The 16,399-nt window shown below is 45.4% G+C and overlaps 1 protein-coding gene across 1 annotated transcript in view; it reads left to right on the top strand.

The window, feature by feature from the left end:
* The window catches only part of LOC137543608 (uncharacterized), an 89,921-nt gene extending 75,955 nt beyond the window's left edge, over window positions 1-13,966 (top strand). The window contains exons 5-6 of the mRNA XM_068264711.1: window positions 1,838-1,875; window positions 13,652-13,966. Coding sequence (XP_068120812.1) covers window positions 1,838-1,875; window positions 13,652-13,729 — 116 coding nt within the window. The 3' untranslated portion in view covers window positions 13,730-13,966. The remainder of the gene's footprint in view (window positions 1-1,837; window positions 1,876-13,651) is intronic.
* Window positions 13,967-16,399: the final 2,433 nt, after the last annotated feature.

Raw genomic sequence — 16,399 nt, forward strand, 5'->3', positions numbered from 1 at the left:
CTGGTCCTGTTCTTTTGGATCTGTGAGGGTTGTTGTCCTGGACAACATGGGCGGTATTGAGTGGGTTTTCTTGGGTGCTCCCCTGTGGCCTGTACGTGAACCGTCAGGGGAAACACCTCTTCCCTTGCCCCTCCCTCTTTCACCGGATTTCTTCCTCATTTCACTTATCCTTAAAGTACACGCTGACTGGCAGCAGTACAGTGGCAGTACAGAAATGCTATACAGTGGTGGGTGAGCGGTGTACCACTATTGCCAGCAGCGACACAGAGCACAATGCTATACAGTGGCGGGTGAGCGGTGTACTACTGTTCCCAGCAGACACAGATTGGCAGTAAACACAATGCTATATAGTGTGGCTGAGCCGTGTACACAGAGTGGCAGTAAACACAATGCTATATAGTGTGGCTGAGCGAGCGGTGTTCTACTGTTCCCAGCAGACACAGAGTGGCAGTAAACACAATGCTATATAGTGTGGCTGAGCGGTGTACACAGAGTGGCAGTAAACACAATGCTATATAGTGTGGCTGAGCGAGCGGTGTACTACTGTTCCCAGCAGACACAGAGTGGCAGTAAACACAATGCTATATAGTGTGGCTGAGCCGTGTACACAGAGTGGCAGTAAACAATGCTATATAGTCTGGCTGAGCCGTGTACACAGAGTGGCAGTAAACACAATGCTATATAGTCTGGCTGAGCGGTGTACACAGAGTGGCAGTAAACACAATGCTATATAGTGTGGCTGAGCCGTGTACACAGAGTGGCAGTAAACAATGCTATATAGTCTGGCTGAGCCGTGTACACAGAGTGGCAGTAAACACAATGCTATATAGTCTGGCTGAGCGGTGTACACAGAGTGGCAGTAAACACAATGCTATATAGTGTGGCTGAGCCGTGTACACAGAGTGGCAGTAAACACAATGCTATATAGTCTGGCTGAGCCGTGTACACAGAGTGGCAGTAAACACAATGCTATATAGTCTGGCTGAGCGGTGTACACAGAGTGGCAGTAAACACAATGCTATATAGTGTGGCTGAGCGAGCGGTGTACTACTGTTCCCAGCAGCGACACACAATGACTGGGGGGACCCTGGCTAGCCTGGCTGGAGAGAGAACTACCCTGCCTTCCTACCCAAAGCTAAACCCACAGACAAATGGCGGAGATATGACGTGGTTCGGGTATTTATTTACCCGAACCACGTGACCGTTCGGCCAATCAGAGCGCGTTCGGGCCCGAACCACGTGAACCGTTCGGCCAATCAGAGCGCGTTCGGGTCCGAACCACGTGACCCGTTCGGCCAATCACAGCGCTAGCCGAACGTTCGGGGAACGTTCGGCCATGCGCTCTTAGTTCGGCCATGTGGCCGAAGGGTTTGGCCGAACACCATCAGGTGTTCGGCCGAACTCGAACATCACCCGAACAGGGTGATGTTCTGCAGAACCCGAACAGTGGCGAACACTGTTCGCCCAACACTAGTGCATGCGTGCGTATATGCACATGGGAAGAGAATGGGGGGGGGGGCACAAAAATCAGGTTTCGCTCAGGGCGCTGTGAAACCTAAGGCCGGCCCTGTCCAGAGGTTAGCAATATATCGGATTATCGGTGATACTGCAGATCATCAATAATCGGGTATACATCTGCATTCTTGGTGATACTACAGATCGCCAATAATCAGATTCTATCTGCGTGCTGACACCGATCATGACATGAGGTTAATGTTAGTGCAACAGTCTTGAATAATTGAGGACCATTCTACTTAAAGTTTATTATTATTTTCATTTGTTTTTACGATTGTATGTGGAGCTTTTCATCCGAAACTTTTCTGTATTTTTCTAACAGGCAGTTCTGGCAGTAGTCAAATCAGTTCTGGTAAAAAGGTAAGTACTTGTTCTTTATGGGCTTGCTGTCCAGAAAGTCAAGCAATTAATTAATTAGTCTAAGATAAATATTTGGTGATCTCATACACACCTTGCTTAACCACTTGCCGACCGCGCACTCATAACGCGCGTCGGCAAAGTGGTAGCTGCAGGACCAGCGACGCACATCTGCATCGCTGGTTGCAGGCTAATTAATCAGGAAACAGCTGCTCGCGCGAGAGGCTGCTTCCTGTCAATTCACGGCGGGGGGCTCCGTGAATAGCCTGTGCTGCCGATAGCGGCTCGCAGGCTAAATGTAAACACAAGCGGAAATAATCCGCTTTGTTTACATTTTTACAACGCTGCTAACAGTAGCAGCGTTGTACTAGATCAGCGATCCCCGGCCAATAGTGTTGGGCGAACAGTGTTCGCCACTGTTCGGGTTCTGCAGAACATCACCCTGTTCGGGTGATGTTCGGGTTCGGCCGAACACCTGATGGTGTTCGGCCAAACTGTTCGGCCATATGGCCGAACTAAGAGCGCATGGCCGAACGTTACCCGAACGTTCGGCTAGCGCTGTGATTGGCCGAACGGGTCACGTGTAGTGTTGGGCGAACATCTAGATGTTCGGGTTCGGGCCGAACATGGCCGAACTCCGAACATAATGGAAGTCAATGGGGACCCGAACTTTCGTGCTTTGTAAAGCCTCCTTACATGCTATATACCCCAAATTTACAGGGTATGTGCACCTTGGGAGTGGGTACAAGAGGAAAAAAAAATTTAGCAAAAAGAGCTTATAGTTTTTGAGAAAATCGATTTTAAAGTTTCAAAGGGAAAACTGTCTTTTAAATGCGGGAAATGTCTGTTTTCTTTGCACAGGTAACATGCTTTTTGTCGGCATGCAGTCATAAATGTAATACATATAAGAGGTTCCAGGAAAAGGGACCGGTAACGCTAACCCAGCAGCAGCACACGTGATGGAACAAGAGGAGGGTGGCGCAGGAGGAGAAGGCCACGCTTTGAGACACAACAACCCAGGCCTTGCATGAGGACAAGAAGCGTGCGGATAGCAATTTGCATTTTGTCGCCATGCAGTCATAAATGTAATACAGATGAGAGGTTCAATAAACAGGGACCGGAAACGCTAACCCATCACAGATGATCATTGTTCATGTTACTTGGTTGGGGTCCGGGAGTGTTGCGTAGTCGTTTCCAATCCAGGATTGATTCATTTTAATTTGAGTCAGACGGTCTGCATTTTCTGTGGAGAGGCGGATACGCCGCCGATCTGTGACGATGCCTCCGGCAGCACTGAAACAGCGTTCCGACATAACGCTGGCTGCCGGGCAAGCCAGCACCTCTATTGCGTACATTGCCAGTTTGTGCCAGGTGTCTAGCTTCGATACCCAATAGTTGAAGGGTGCAGATGGATTGTTCAACACAGCTACGCCATCTGACATGTAGTCCTTGACCATCTTCTCCAGGCGATCGGTGTTGGAGGTGGATCTGCACGCTTGCTGTTCTGTGTGCTGCTGCATGGGTGTCAGAAAATTTTCCCACTCCAAGGACACTGCCGATACCATTCCCTTTTGGGCACTAGCTGCGGCTTGTGTTGTTTGCTGCCCTCCTGGTCGTCCTGGGTTTGCGGAAGTCAGTCTGTCGGCGTACAACTGGCTAGAGGAGGGGGAGGATGTCAATCTCCTCTCTAAAGTCTCCACAAGGGCCTGCTGGTATTCTTCCATTTTGACCTGTCTGGCTCTTTCTTCAAGCAGTTTTGGAACATTGTGTTTGTACCGTGGATCCAGAAGGGTATAAACCCAGTAATTGGTGTTGTCCAGAATGCGCACAATGCGTGGGTCGCGTTCAATGCAGTCCTAGGCCGAAGAGGTCATAGCCTAGGGTCACAAAACCTGTTTATTGGGCAATTTCAATGGTGGCGAGTCTGACGTACATAAATCGCAGCAATGGCCGTTAGCAACGTCTGAATCTCACGAAATGTCTCATGCAGGTAGAAGACATATTGTTAGACTTGGGCTCCAAAGATGGGTTCCCTACATCTCTGCAAACCAGAGTTACAGGGCTCCAAATTTGGTAAAATCCCCCATAGGCTTTCATTGGGCCTCCTATTTACAGTTCCAAAATCTCACATCTTTTCAAAGGGCAATTACTCAGCAGTGGCAAATTTTCTAGCATTGTAGGGACCCTTAGGGGGAACATGACTGGTGAGTTTCGGGCCCCTAGGCCGAAGAGGTCATAGCCTAGGGTCACAAAAACCTGTTTATTGGGGCTATTTCAATGGTAGTGATGGTGACGTACATAAATCGCAGCAATGGCCGTTAGCAAAGTCTGAATCTCACGAAATGTCTCATGCAGGTAGAAGACATATTGTTAGACTTGGATTCCAAAGATGGGGTCCCTACATCTCTGCAAACCAGAGTTACAGGGGTCCAAAATTGGTAAAATCCCCAATAGGATTTCATTGGCTCCCTATTTCACTTTCCAAAATCTCACATCTTTTCAAAGGGCAATGACTCAGCAGTACCAAATTTTCTAGCATTGTAGGGACCCTTAGGGGGAACATGACTGGTGAGTTTCGGGCCCCTAGGCCAAAGAGGTCATAGCCTAGGGTCACAAAAACATGTTTATTGGGGCTATTTCAATGGTAGTGATGGTGACGTACATAAATCGCAGCAATGGCCGTTAGCAAAGTTTGAATCTCACGAAATGTCTCATGCAGGTAGAAGACATATTGTTAGACTTGGATTCCAAAGATGGGGTCCCTACATCTCTGCAAACCAGAGTTACAGGGGTCCAAAATTGGTAAAATCCCCCATAGGATTTCATTGGCTCCCTATTTCACTTTCCAAAATCTCACATCTTTTCAAAGGGCAAGGGCTCAGCAGTACCAAATTTTCTAGCATTGTAGGGACCCTTAGGGGGAACATGACTGGTGAGTTTCGGGCCCCTAGGCCGAAGAGGTCATAGCCTAGGGTCACAAAAACCTGTTTATTGGGGCTATTTCAATGGTAGTGATGGTGACGTACATAAATCGCAGCAATGGCCGTTAGCAAAGTCTGAATCTCACGAAATGTCTCATGCAGGTAGAAGACATATTGTTAGACTTGGATTCCAAAGATGGGGTCCCTACATCTCTGCAAACCAGAGTTACAGGGGTCCAAAATTGGTAAAATCCCCCATAGGATTTCATTGCCTCCCTATTTCACTTTCCAAAATCTCACATCTTTTCAAAGGGCAATGGCTCAGCAGTACCAAATTTTCTAGCATTGTAGGGACCCTTAGGGGGAACATGACTGGTGAGTTTCGGGCCCCTAGGCCGAAGAGGTCATAGCCTAGGGTCACAAAAACCTGTTTATTTGGGCTATTTCAATGGTAGTGATGGTGGCGTACATAAATCTCAGCCATGGCCGTTAGCAACGTCTGAATCTCACGAAATGTCTCATGCAGGTAGAAGACATATTGTTAGACTTAGATTCCAAAGATGGGGTCCCTACATCTCTGCAAACCAGAGTTACAGGGGTCCAAAATTGGTAAAATCCCCCATAGGCTTTCATTGGGCCTCCTATTTACCGTTCCAAAATCTCACACCATTTCAAAGGGCAATGGCTCAGCAGTGGCAAAACTCACCAGTCATGATCCCCCTAAGGGTCCCTACAATGCTAGAAAATTTGGTACTGCTGAGCCATTGCCCTTTGAAAAGATGTGAGATTTTGGAAAGTGAAATAGGGAGCCAATGAAATCCTATGGGGGATTTTACCAATTTTGGACCCCTGTAACTCTGGTTTGCAGAGATGTAGGGACCCCATCTTTGGAATCCAAGTCTAACAATATGTCTTCTACCTGCATGAGACATTTCGTGAGATTCAGACTTTGCTAACGGCCATTGCTGCGATTTATGTACGTCACCATCACTACCATTGAAATAGCCCCAATAAACAGGTTTTTGTGACCCTAGGCTATGACCTCTTCGGCCTAGGGGCCCGAAACTCACCAGTCATGTTCCCCCTAAGGGTCCCTACAATGCTAGAAAATTTGGTACTGCTGAGCCATTGCCCTTTGAAAAGATGTGAGATTTTGGAAAGTGAAATAGGGAGGCAATGAAATCCTATGGGGGATTTTACCAATTTTGGACCCCTGTAACTCTGGTTTGCAGAGATGTAGGGACCCCATCTTTGGAATCCAAGTCTAACAATATGTCTTCTACCTGCATGAGACATTTCGTGAGATTCAGACTTTGCTAACGGCCATTGCTGCGATTTATGTACGTCACCATCATTACCATTGAAATAGCCCCAATAAACAGGTTTTTGTGACCCTAGGCTATGACCTCTTCGGCCTAGGGGCCCGAAACTCACCAGTCATGTTCCCCCTAAGGGTCCCTACAATGCTAGAAAATTTGGTACTGCTGAGCCATTGCCCTTTGAAAAGATGTGAGATTTTGGAAAGTGAAATAGGGAGCCAATGAAATCCTATGGGGGATTTTACCAATTTTGGACCCCTGTAACTCTGGTTTGCAGAGATGTAGGGACCCCATCTTTGGAATCCAAGTCTAACAATATGTCTTCTACCTGCATGAGACATTTCGTGAGATTCAGACTTTGCTAACGGCCATTGCTGCGATTTATGTACGTCACCATCACTACCATTGAAATAGCCCCAATAAACAGGTTTTTGTGACCCTAGGCTATGACCTCTTCGGCCTAGGGGCCCGAAACTCACCAGTCATGTTCCCCCTAAGGGTCCCTACAATGCTAGAAAATTTGCCACTTCTGAGTAATTGCCCTTTGAAAAGATGTGAGATTTTGGAACTGTAAATAGGAGGCCCAATGAAAGCCTATGGGGGATTTTACCAAATTTGGAGCCCTGTAACTCTGGTTTGCAGAGATGTAGGGAACCCATCTTTGGAGCCCAAGTCTAACAATATGCCTTCTACCTGCATGAGACATTTCGTGAGATTCAGACGTTGCTAACGGCCATTGCTGCGATTTATGTAAGTCAGACTCGCCACCATTGAAATTGCCCAATAAACAGGTTTTGTGACCCTAGGCTATGACCTCTTCGGCCTAGGACTGCATTGAACGTGACCCACGCATTGTGCGCATTCTGGACAACACCAATTACTGGGTTTATACCCTTCTGGATCCACGGTACAAACACAATGTTCCAAAACTGCTTGAAGAAAGAGCCAGACAGGTCAAAATGGAAGAATACCAGCAGGCCCTTGTGGAGACTTTAGAGAGGAGATTGACATCCTCCCCCTCCTCTAGCCAGTTGTACGCCGACAGACTGACTTCCGCAAACCCAGGACGACCAGGAGGGCAGCAAACAACACAAGCCGCAGCTAGTGCCCAAAAGGGAATGGTATCGGCAGTGTCCTTGGAGTGGGAAAATTTTCTGACACCCATGCAGCAGCACACAGAACAGCAAGCGTGCAGATCCACCTCCAACACCGATCGCCTGGAGAAGATGGTCAAGGACTACATGTCAGATGGCGTAGCTGTGTTGAACAATCCATCTGCACCCTTCAACTATTGGGTATCGAAGCTAGACACCTGGCACAAACTGGCAATGTACGCAATAGAGGTGCTGGCTTGCCCGGCAGCCAGCGTTATGTCGGAACGCTGTTTCAGTGCTGCCGGAGGCATCGTCACAGATCGGCGGCGTATCCGCCTCTCCACAGAAAATGCAGACCGTCTGACTCAAATTAAAATGAATCAATCCTGGATTGGAAACGACTACGCAACACTCCCGGACCCCAACCAAGTAACATGAACAATGAACATCTGTGATGGGTTAGCGTTTCCGGTCCCTGTTTATTGAACCTCTCATCTGTATTACATTTATGACTGCATGGCGACAAAATGCAAATTGCTATCCGCACGCTTCTTGTCCTCATGCAAGGCCTGGGTTGTTGTGTCTCAAAGCGTGGCCTTCTCCTCCTGCGCCACCCTCCTCTTGTTCCATCACGTGTGCTGCTGCTGGGTTAGCGTTACCGGTCCCTTTTCCTGGAACCTCTTATATGTATTACATTTATGACTGCATGCCGACAAAAAGCATGTTACCTGTGCAAAGAAAACAGACATTTCCCGCATTTAAAAGACAGTTTTCCCTTTGAAACTTTAAAATCGATTTTCTCAAAAACTATAAGCTCTTTTTGCTAATTTTTTTTTTCCTCTTGTACCCACTCCCAAGGTGCACATACCCTGTAAATTTGGGGTATGTAGCATGTAAGGAGGCTTTACAAAGCACAAAAGTTCGGGTCCCCATTGACTTCCATTATGTTCGGAGTTCGGGTCGAACACCCGAACATCGCGGCCATGTTCGGCCTGTTCGGCCCGAACCCGAACATCTAGATGTTCGCCCAACACTACCGGCCAATCAGCGGCCGGGGATCGCTGTCACATGACAGGCAGGAGCCTGTTAGAGGCTGCACAGGACAGATCCGTTCCTGTGCAGCCTCCGATCTCCGGGGCAGGGAGGGAGAAGAGGGAGAGGGGGAATCCTGCAGTGGAGGGGGCTTTGAGGTGCCCCCCCCCGCCACCCACACGCATGCAGGAGCGATCAGACCCCCCCAGCACATCATCCCCCTAGTGGGGAAAAAAGGGGGGCGATCTGGTCGCTCTGCCTGGTATTTGATCTGTGCTGGGGGCTGTAGAGCCCACCCAGCACAGATCTTCTAAATCAGCGCTGGTCCTTAAGGGGGGGGGGGGTAAAGGCTGAGTCCTGAAGTGGTTAATGAGCAATCATCGACACACCAGATCTACCAGGATGGATTTGAGAGACTGAGTGACAAATATCTTAAATTGCATACAAACATGAGATATCAGCAGGGACGTAACAATAGACCCTGCTTGGGATGCAGCCGCAGGGGGATCCAGAAGCCGCAAGGGATCCATGGAGGGTGAAGTTTCTTTTCTATGTCCTGAGAGACAGGCAGCTAAGGGCACGGAGAGAAAAAGATTTCTGCTGTCTGCACAATTGTTTTAATGACTACATCTGCTCAGCCACTGATAAGGAATCATACAAAGTTTTGCAGACAAAGATTTGTAGACAATCCCTACTCAGTGTTGAGACGGCTCTTGTGTACAGCACCCAGCCCACAACCCCTCCCCAAGTGCTGTGTACTGTAGTGATGCTGAAGCAGTCTTCAGAGCCAGTTCTGCTCCATCAGAGATGGACAGAGTGAGTGTAATAAGCTGAGGCTGGGAGCACACTCGTCTGTTGGTTTTCTGTATGCATTTTCTGCACACCATGTGTGTCTGTATGTGTGAAAAAACATGCACATTTATCACAGGAGCTAATGTCATTGATAGAGAAAATGCATGCAGTGATTCACTGCTGTCTGTTTTTATCTGCATGGGGAAACACGTTGCTTATTGAATGACATTGGTTCTCAGTTTACCTGTGCAGAAAACAAGTTGGGGGAAGCATTCAAAGTATCCCAGGGGGGCCCAGTTATTTCTAGTTAGAAAATGATTTGCGTGTATGCTTTCGTTTGAAATAGTTTGAACCCATGTGGTAGATTGATTCCTTGGTTTGTAACGATTTTTTACACTTTCAATTATGACAGGCCAATCACTAACCAATTTTACCACCTCCACGTATTATGAGGGATTACCTACACAACCTGCTCATAGTATTCAATACCTGTTGACCCTCATCCCACATACTCGTGTAGGTGGTAAAATTGGTCAGTGATTGGACAATCATAATTAAAAGTGCACACCAGGCTTTAGACTTGAGATAAAAGTCTTTACAAACTGAGGAATCAATTTGCCGAATAGGTACAGTACAGACCAAAAGTTTGGACACACCTTCTCATTCAAAGAGTTTTCTTTATTTTCATGACTATGAAGATTGTAGATTCACACTGAAGGCATCCAAACTGTGAATTAACACATGTGGAAGTATAGTACATAACCAAAAAGTGTGAAACAACTGAAAATATGTTATATTCTAGGTTCTTCAAAGCTGCCGCCTTTTGCTTTGATTACCACTTTGCACACTCTTGGCATTTCCTTGATGAGCTTCAAGAGGTAGACACCTGAAATGGTTTTCACTTCACAGGTGTGCCCTGTCAGGTTTAAAAAGTGGGATTTCTTGCCTTATAAATGGGGTTGGGACCATCAGTTGCGTTGTGCAGAAGTCAGGTGGATACACAGCTGATAGTCCTACTAAATAGACGGTTAGAATTTGTATTATGGCAAGAAAAAAGCAGCTAAGTCAAGAAAAATGAGTGGCCATCATTACTTTAAGAAATGAAGGTCAGTCAGTCCCAAAAAATGTTTAAGGGAAATCCCCCTCCTTCCTCTCTCTCTCTCGTAGAATGTCAAAAGCCAGCTCACATACATTGACCAGGAATCAAACCCAGGTCAACTGTTTGGAAGGCAGCTTTGCTCACCATTATACCACCAAAGCCAGCCTAGCATGAGGCTTAGCATGAGGCTTAGCATGAGGCTTAGCATGAGGCTTAGCATGAGGCTTAGCATGAGGCTTAGCATGAGGCCTAGCATGAGGCCTAGCATGAAGCTGGCCTAGCATGAAGCTAGCCTAGCACATGTACCATTGTGATATACCTCTCTCTCTCTCTCTCTCTCTCTCTCTCTCTCTCTCTCTCTCTCTCTCTCTCTCTCTCTCTCTCTCTCTCTCTCTCTCTCTCTCTCTCTCCAGGAGTGGGGCTCCAGGAGTGAGTGTAGTCTGATTGGTGACAATATGCCTGCTGACTGTGATGTAGAGGGTCAAAGTTGACCCTAATGGAGCATTATGGGGCGAATCAAACTTCTGGGAAACCGCCCAAAGTTTGCCTGGAACCGTTCGCCGGCGAACCGCTCGGCCCATCTCTATGCCGGACGTGGCATGTGTACGTAGCACGTAGTGTTGGTACCACGGCTGTAAAAAAAATTGTGAACCAGGCGGCTTAGTTAGTAATAGATAATGTGAAACCACAATTAAAAAAAAAAAAAAAAAAAAACAGTAAACAGCGAAGCTTCCCCATATTGGAGCATTGGATTTGGTAAAGTCTTAAGCCAATGTGTTGTAAGACACAAGTAAGCTTTAGGTTATCAGGAATAGTTACATGGTTACCTAGCTTTTCATCCTTCCCACTCTTGCCCTGGAATTTTCCAGACTTCAAATTGCTGTCCTTTGCTGTGTGTGTTACACCAGCATCATCCATGGGGGCACATGATCTTTCTGAAGTCATTTTTCTCTTGGGTATATCACAATGGTACATGTGCTAGGCCGGCTTCATGCTAGACTTCATGCTAGACCTCATGCTAGGCTGGCTTTGGTGGTATAATGGTGAGCATAGCTGCCTTCCAAGCAGTTGACCTGGGTTTGATTCTTGGCCAATGTATGTGAGCTGGCTTTTGACATCCTACAAATCCTATGAGAGAGAGAGAGGGAGGAGAAGGAGACTTCCAGTTTTTTGATCCAGATATCCAACCCGAATCGAACCCGAATTTGCGATCATTCGGCCGAATTTGAGAGGCACTATTTGGGTAGCTTCGAATTCGAATTCGTCAACAGTATCAGAATTCGAATTTGGATTCGAATTTGGCAACCATGAAAATTGACCCGAATTTTTGGGTACATGATGAATTCGCAAATTTGGGGAGCAACCCTGTCAAAAACCATCAAATGCTGCAAAGAAACTGGCTCATATGTGGACCGCCCCGGGAAAGGAAGACCAAGAGTCACCTCTGCTGTGGAGGATAAGTTCATCCGAGTCACCAGCCTCAGAAATCGCAGGTTAACAGCAGCTCAGATTAGAGACCAGGTCAATTCCACACAGAGTTCTAGCAGCAGACACATCTCTAGAACAACTGTTAAGAGGAGACTGTGTGAATCAGGCCTTCATGGTAGACTATCTGCTAGGAAACCACTGCTAAGGACAGGCAACAAGCAGAAGAGACTTGTTTGGGCTAAAGAACACAAGGAATGGTCATTAGACCAGTGGAAATCTGTGCTTTGGTCTGATGAGTCCAAATTTGAGATTTTTGGTTCCAACCACCGTTTCTTTGTGCGACACAGAAAAGGTGAACGGCTGGTCTCCACATGCCTGGCTCCCACCGTGAAGCATGGAGGAGCAGGTGTAATGGTGTGGGGGTGCTTTGTTGGTGACACTGTTGGGGATTTATTCAAAATTGAAGGCATACTGAACCAGCATGGCTACCACAGCATCTTGCAGTGGCATGCTATTCTATCCGGTTTGCGTTTAGTTGGACCATCATTTATTTTTCAACAAGTTAATGACCCCAAACACACCTCCAGGCTGTATAAGGGCTATTTGACCAGGAAGGAGAGTGATGGGGTGCTGTGCCACATGACCTGGCCTCCATAGTCACCAGACCGGAACCCAATTGAGATGGTTTGGGGTGAGCTAGACCGCAGAGCGAAGGCAAAACGGCCAACAAGTGCTAAGCATCTCTGGGAAGCTCAAGAGTGCCAAGAGTGTGCAAAGCAGTAATCAAAGCAAAAGGTGGCTACTTTGAAGAAACTAAAATATGACATATTTTCAGTTGTTTCACACTTTTTGGTTATGTACTATACTTCCACATGTGTTAATTCACAGTTTGGATGCCTTCAGTGTGAATCTACAATATTCACAGTCATGAAAATAAAGAAAACTCTTTGAATGAGAAGGTGTGTCCAAACTTTTGGTCTGTACTGTATGTCAGGAAGGTTCGAACAACAGGTCTTTATATCGATGCTGTACATGTGCTAAAGAATAGCACATGCAAAAGACCCAAGAAATGTTTTTGTAGTATCTTAACTTCTTTCTTTTTCATGCATGCGCTGTGCACACAAAAGCTAAGAAATACCTGTAGATCTCATACACAACTTGTTTAATGAACAATTGTCAATTGAACAATTTGTTTTTTCCAAAGACTTTTATCTCACATGTGTACCCAGCTTACTATTTATCCTTTCACATGTGCCATTGTAATGAGATAATTGTGTGCATGAAAAAAGTGCACCGTGAAAAAAGGGCCCGGTTGGATAACAAAATGGTGCAGGTGAATAACGAAATCTGATAACGATAAACATCGTTGTAAAACTTGGTTAATGATAAATACTGTTGTAAAAACAGACGGGAAATAATAACGGAAAGATGTTAATGTTAAAAATCATTATGTAACTCAACAATGCAGCTTAACCTAACCCTACTCTCACACAGAACCCTGGGGGTGCCTAAAACTAACCACTCCCCTGGTGGCGGCTAACCATAACCAAACCCCCCTCCCCCCCCCCTGGTTTGAGCCTAACCCTAACCACCCCGGTGGTGCCTAACCACCACCCACCCCCCTCTCAGTGTTGCCTAAAACTAACCGCCACCCGGGTGGTGCCTAACCACTCCCTCTGCAGAAACACCCTTTTACACATAAAAACAAAAATATCTTTGATAACGTAAAATCTGTACATACAAATGAAATAATATGACAAAAACTATAACATTGCAAGCTTCTAAAACAATAACACACTTTAAAAACTGTAATGTTCTAATGTTGTTAACGATATTTATTGTGGCGCCCTTTTTTCGGCATTTTTCACTGTATTAACTATAATTGCATAAGCGTCTATGGTGGTACCCTTTTTGGCCACCCTCAGCCGGCACCCTTTTTTCCTGCTACCAGATAATCAGTGTAATTTACTTCAGTTGGTACTGATTAGTGAATACAAAAATAAAGAGCTGCAAAGATTTCACCTGGGAGTTGTAAAATGCTGAAAACTGTTGAAATGACCTTTTCGATCTATAACTTTACCTTCTCTCTTTCAGAAAATCATCTTTATCATCACAGCTATTGTCATATTGATACTACTTCTGGGAGTCATTTTGGGAACAACAGTCTCATGAAAGAAAAGATGACTAAGGGTTCCCCTAAATTGGACAACACTTTAGTGTATCAATCATCCAGCAAACCTGGCATGGATTTTTTTTTAAGCGGACCTGAACTCAGAAGTCCTCTCTGCTCTTAAAGATACGCAACAACACAATAACCTTTAAACAAAACAAAAACATTAAAAAAAAAACATTTCTTTGTTACAGCTGATACAAATCCTAAAATAAATCTGCACTGTTTCTTCTTCTTGATTCATGGAAGCAGACATATTGTTAACACCCTGTGCTTTCAAATGAACTTAACTGCCGTGGCAGTCATGTGACGCAGAGGAGAGATCAAATTACACCTTGTGATTAGACATAAATAAGGGGGAATTAAACAGGCTAATTTCTATGAATACATACAGAGTGCATTACTCTCAGTTTTTTGTCTGTCCTGTGCAAGAGTTCAGGTCCACTTTAAATTGGTATTACCATATTTTTTGGACTATAAGATGCTCCGAACTATAAGATGCACCTAGGTTTAGAGAGCATAAAACCAGGGGAAAAAAAATACTAAAACTGGTGCGTCTATGGTTCATGAGTGCCTTGTAGATGTTCTCCCCCCAAACATGATTCTTCCTGTATTTGAACTATAAGACGCAGGGACTTTTCTCCCCACATTTGGGGGAGAACGAGTTTGTCTTATAGTATGAAAGTACTGTAGGTTGCAAAAATGTACAGACAGTCATTAACCTTCTGCAAATGCTCATCACAGCCTGGAACACTGACAGTAATAAAAGCTACTGAGTTGTCAATATAGAGGATCTTAGTTTCTTAAAGGACACCCAAGGTGACATGTGACATGTGTATCTACAGTGCCTAGCACACAAATAACTATGCTGTGTTCCTTTTTTTCTTTCTCCGCCTGAAAGAGTAAAAAAATCAGGTATGCAAGTGACAATTTCTGTCTGGGTCAGGACTAGGTCGGACGATAGCTTAACCCTCACTGATAAGGAATTGAAGCCATAAAACACTTTCCTGCAGAAAATGGCTTCTGGGAGCAGAAAAGAGATACAATGGGGCAATAGTTTATAGATTTTAGCTCCGGCTTACTTCAATGAATGTGCCATTGAGAAGCGGCCATGAAACAGTAAACATTTAAAAATTAGATTTAAATCTATATACTGTATATAAAATTGGATGTATGTGTGTGTGTGTATGTGCCGCGATCACTCGAAAACGCCTTGACCGATTTGAACGAAAGTTGGTATACAGATCCCTTACTACCTGGGATGATATGTTCTGGGGGTCTCGTGGCCCCCCTGCACACCTGGGCGGAGCTACAAACAGCAAATCAGATTTCACCCATTCATGTCAATGGAAAAAATGTAAAAGGCTTATTCTCACAGTAATCAAGCCAGAGCAACGGTGATTACACTGACAGGGAGAGTGACTTATTGCCCAGCCATTACAGGAGAAGCAGGATAGCGCTGATGGTGCAAATAGCAGCTCATACACAGCCATGTACAGGGGGAGCGCTTTCTCATCTAATGCCTGCAGAGCAGATTGCAAGGATCCTTTTGAAGTAACCACGCTGGATGATCAGAGGTGACAGCGTGAGTTTTCACAGGCTGCCAGGCTGGGTTCATGGAGAGCAGGGTGAGGGGTGGGGGGAGGGGATTAAACCAACAGTTAGTTTACCTGCCTAGGCTTCCCCTATACTGTATTTCTACTTGCATAAGTCCGTCAGCGTTTAGTGCCTGGGCTGACGCTACAGGACATAGTGATATGTGAATATTTAAAGGTACATGCAAGGAAATGAAAAATAATTACACACTGAAGCTTCTATATCATTGATGTAACTACTATGTGAGTGATTGAGAACTAAGTGTTTTGCTGTAGTGGTCATTTAATGGCAGATGTCTCAAATCTGGTACAGTCAGTCACTGGGAGACTGGGGTTTAAATTCTGAAAAGGTGGCGGGCCACAAACAGCCAATCAGATTTGTTTAATTTCAATGGAAAAATGCAACTTATTGATGCCAAGGACCCCAAAGCTCATAAACTTGGTCATTGAGTGACTGTGTGTCAAGGTTAGAAACAGTGGGCAGAGCAAAAAAAACAACTATCTTTTTACATGAGAAAATATAAACTGCAGACATTCTTACACTGTTAATGGCAGGGTTCTCAAACTTGACACAGTTGGCCACTGGGTGATTGGGATTCATATTCAGAAATGTGGGTGGAGCCTACAACAGCCAAAATTCACCTATTGATTTTCAAGGGGAATATTTCAACTGCTGCCATATTACAATGTTAATGGCAGAGGCCTCAAACCTGCTACAGTCGGTCAATATGTGACTGGGGTTCAAATTCACTAAAGGGGTGGAACCACAAACAGCCAATCAGATTTCTTTGCTGGATAAACTGCTTCCATTCACACACTTTGATGCCAGGAACCCAAAAGCTCACAAACTTGGTCATAAAGTGAATGTGTGTCAAGGTTACAAACAGTGAGTGGAGTCAAATGCACATTTCCCTGGGAAAATGTAAACTGCAGCCCTTCTTCACTGTTAATGGCAGGTTTCTCAAACTTTGCACAGTTGGTTACTGGGGGACTGAGAATATTATTCACAAAGGTGGGTGGAGCCTAAAAAAGCCAATCAAAATTCACCTGTTGATTTTCAAGGTGAATAATAAAATT

This window comes from Hyperolius riggenbachi, unplaced genomic scaffold, assembly GCF_040937935.1.
Source record: "Hyperolius riggenbachi isolate aHypRig1 unplaced genomic scaffold, aHypRig1.pri scaffold_117, whole genome shotgun sequence".
NCBI lineage: Eukaryota > Metazoa > Chordata > Amphibia > Anura > Hyperoliidae > Hyperolius > Hyperolius riggenbachi.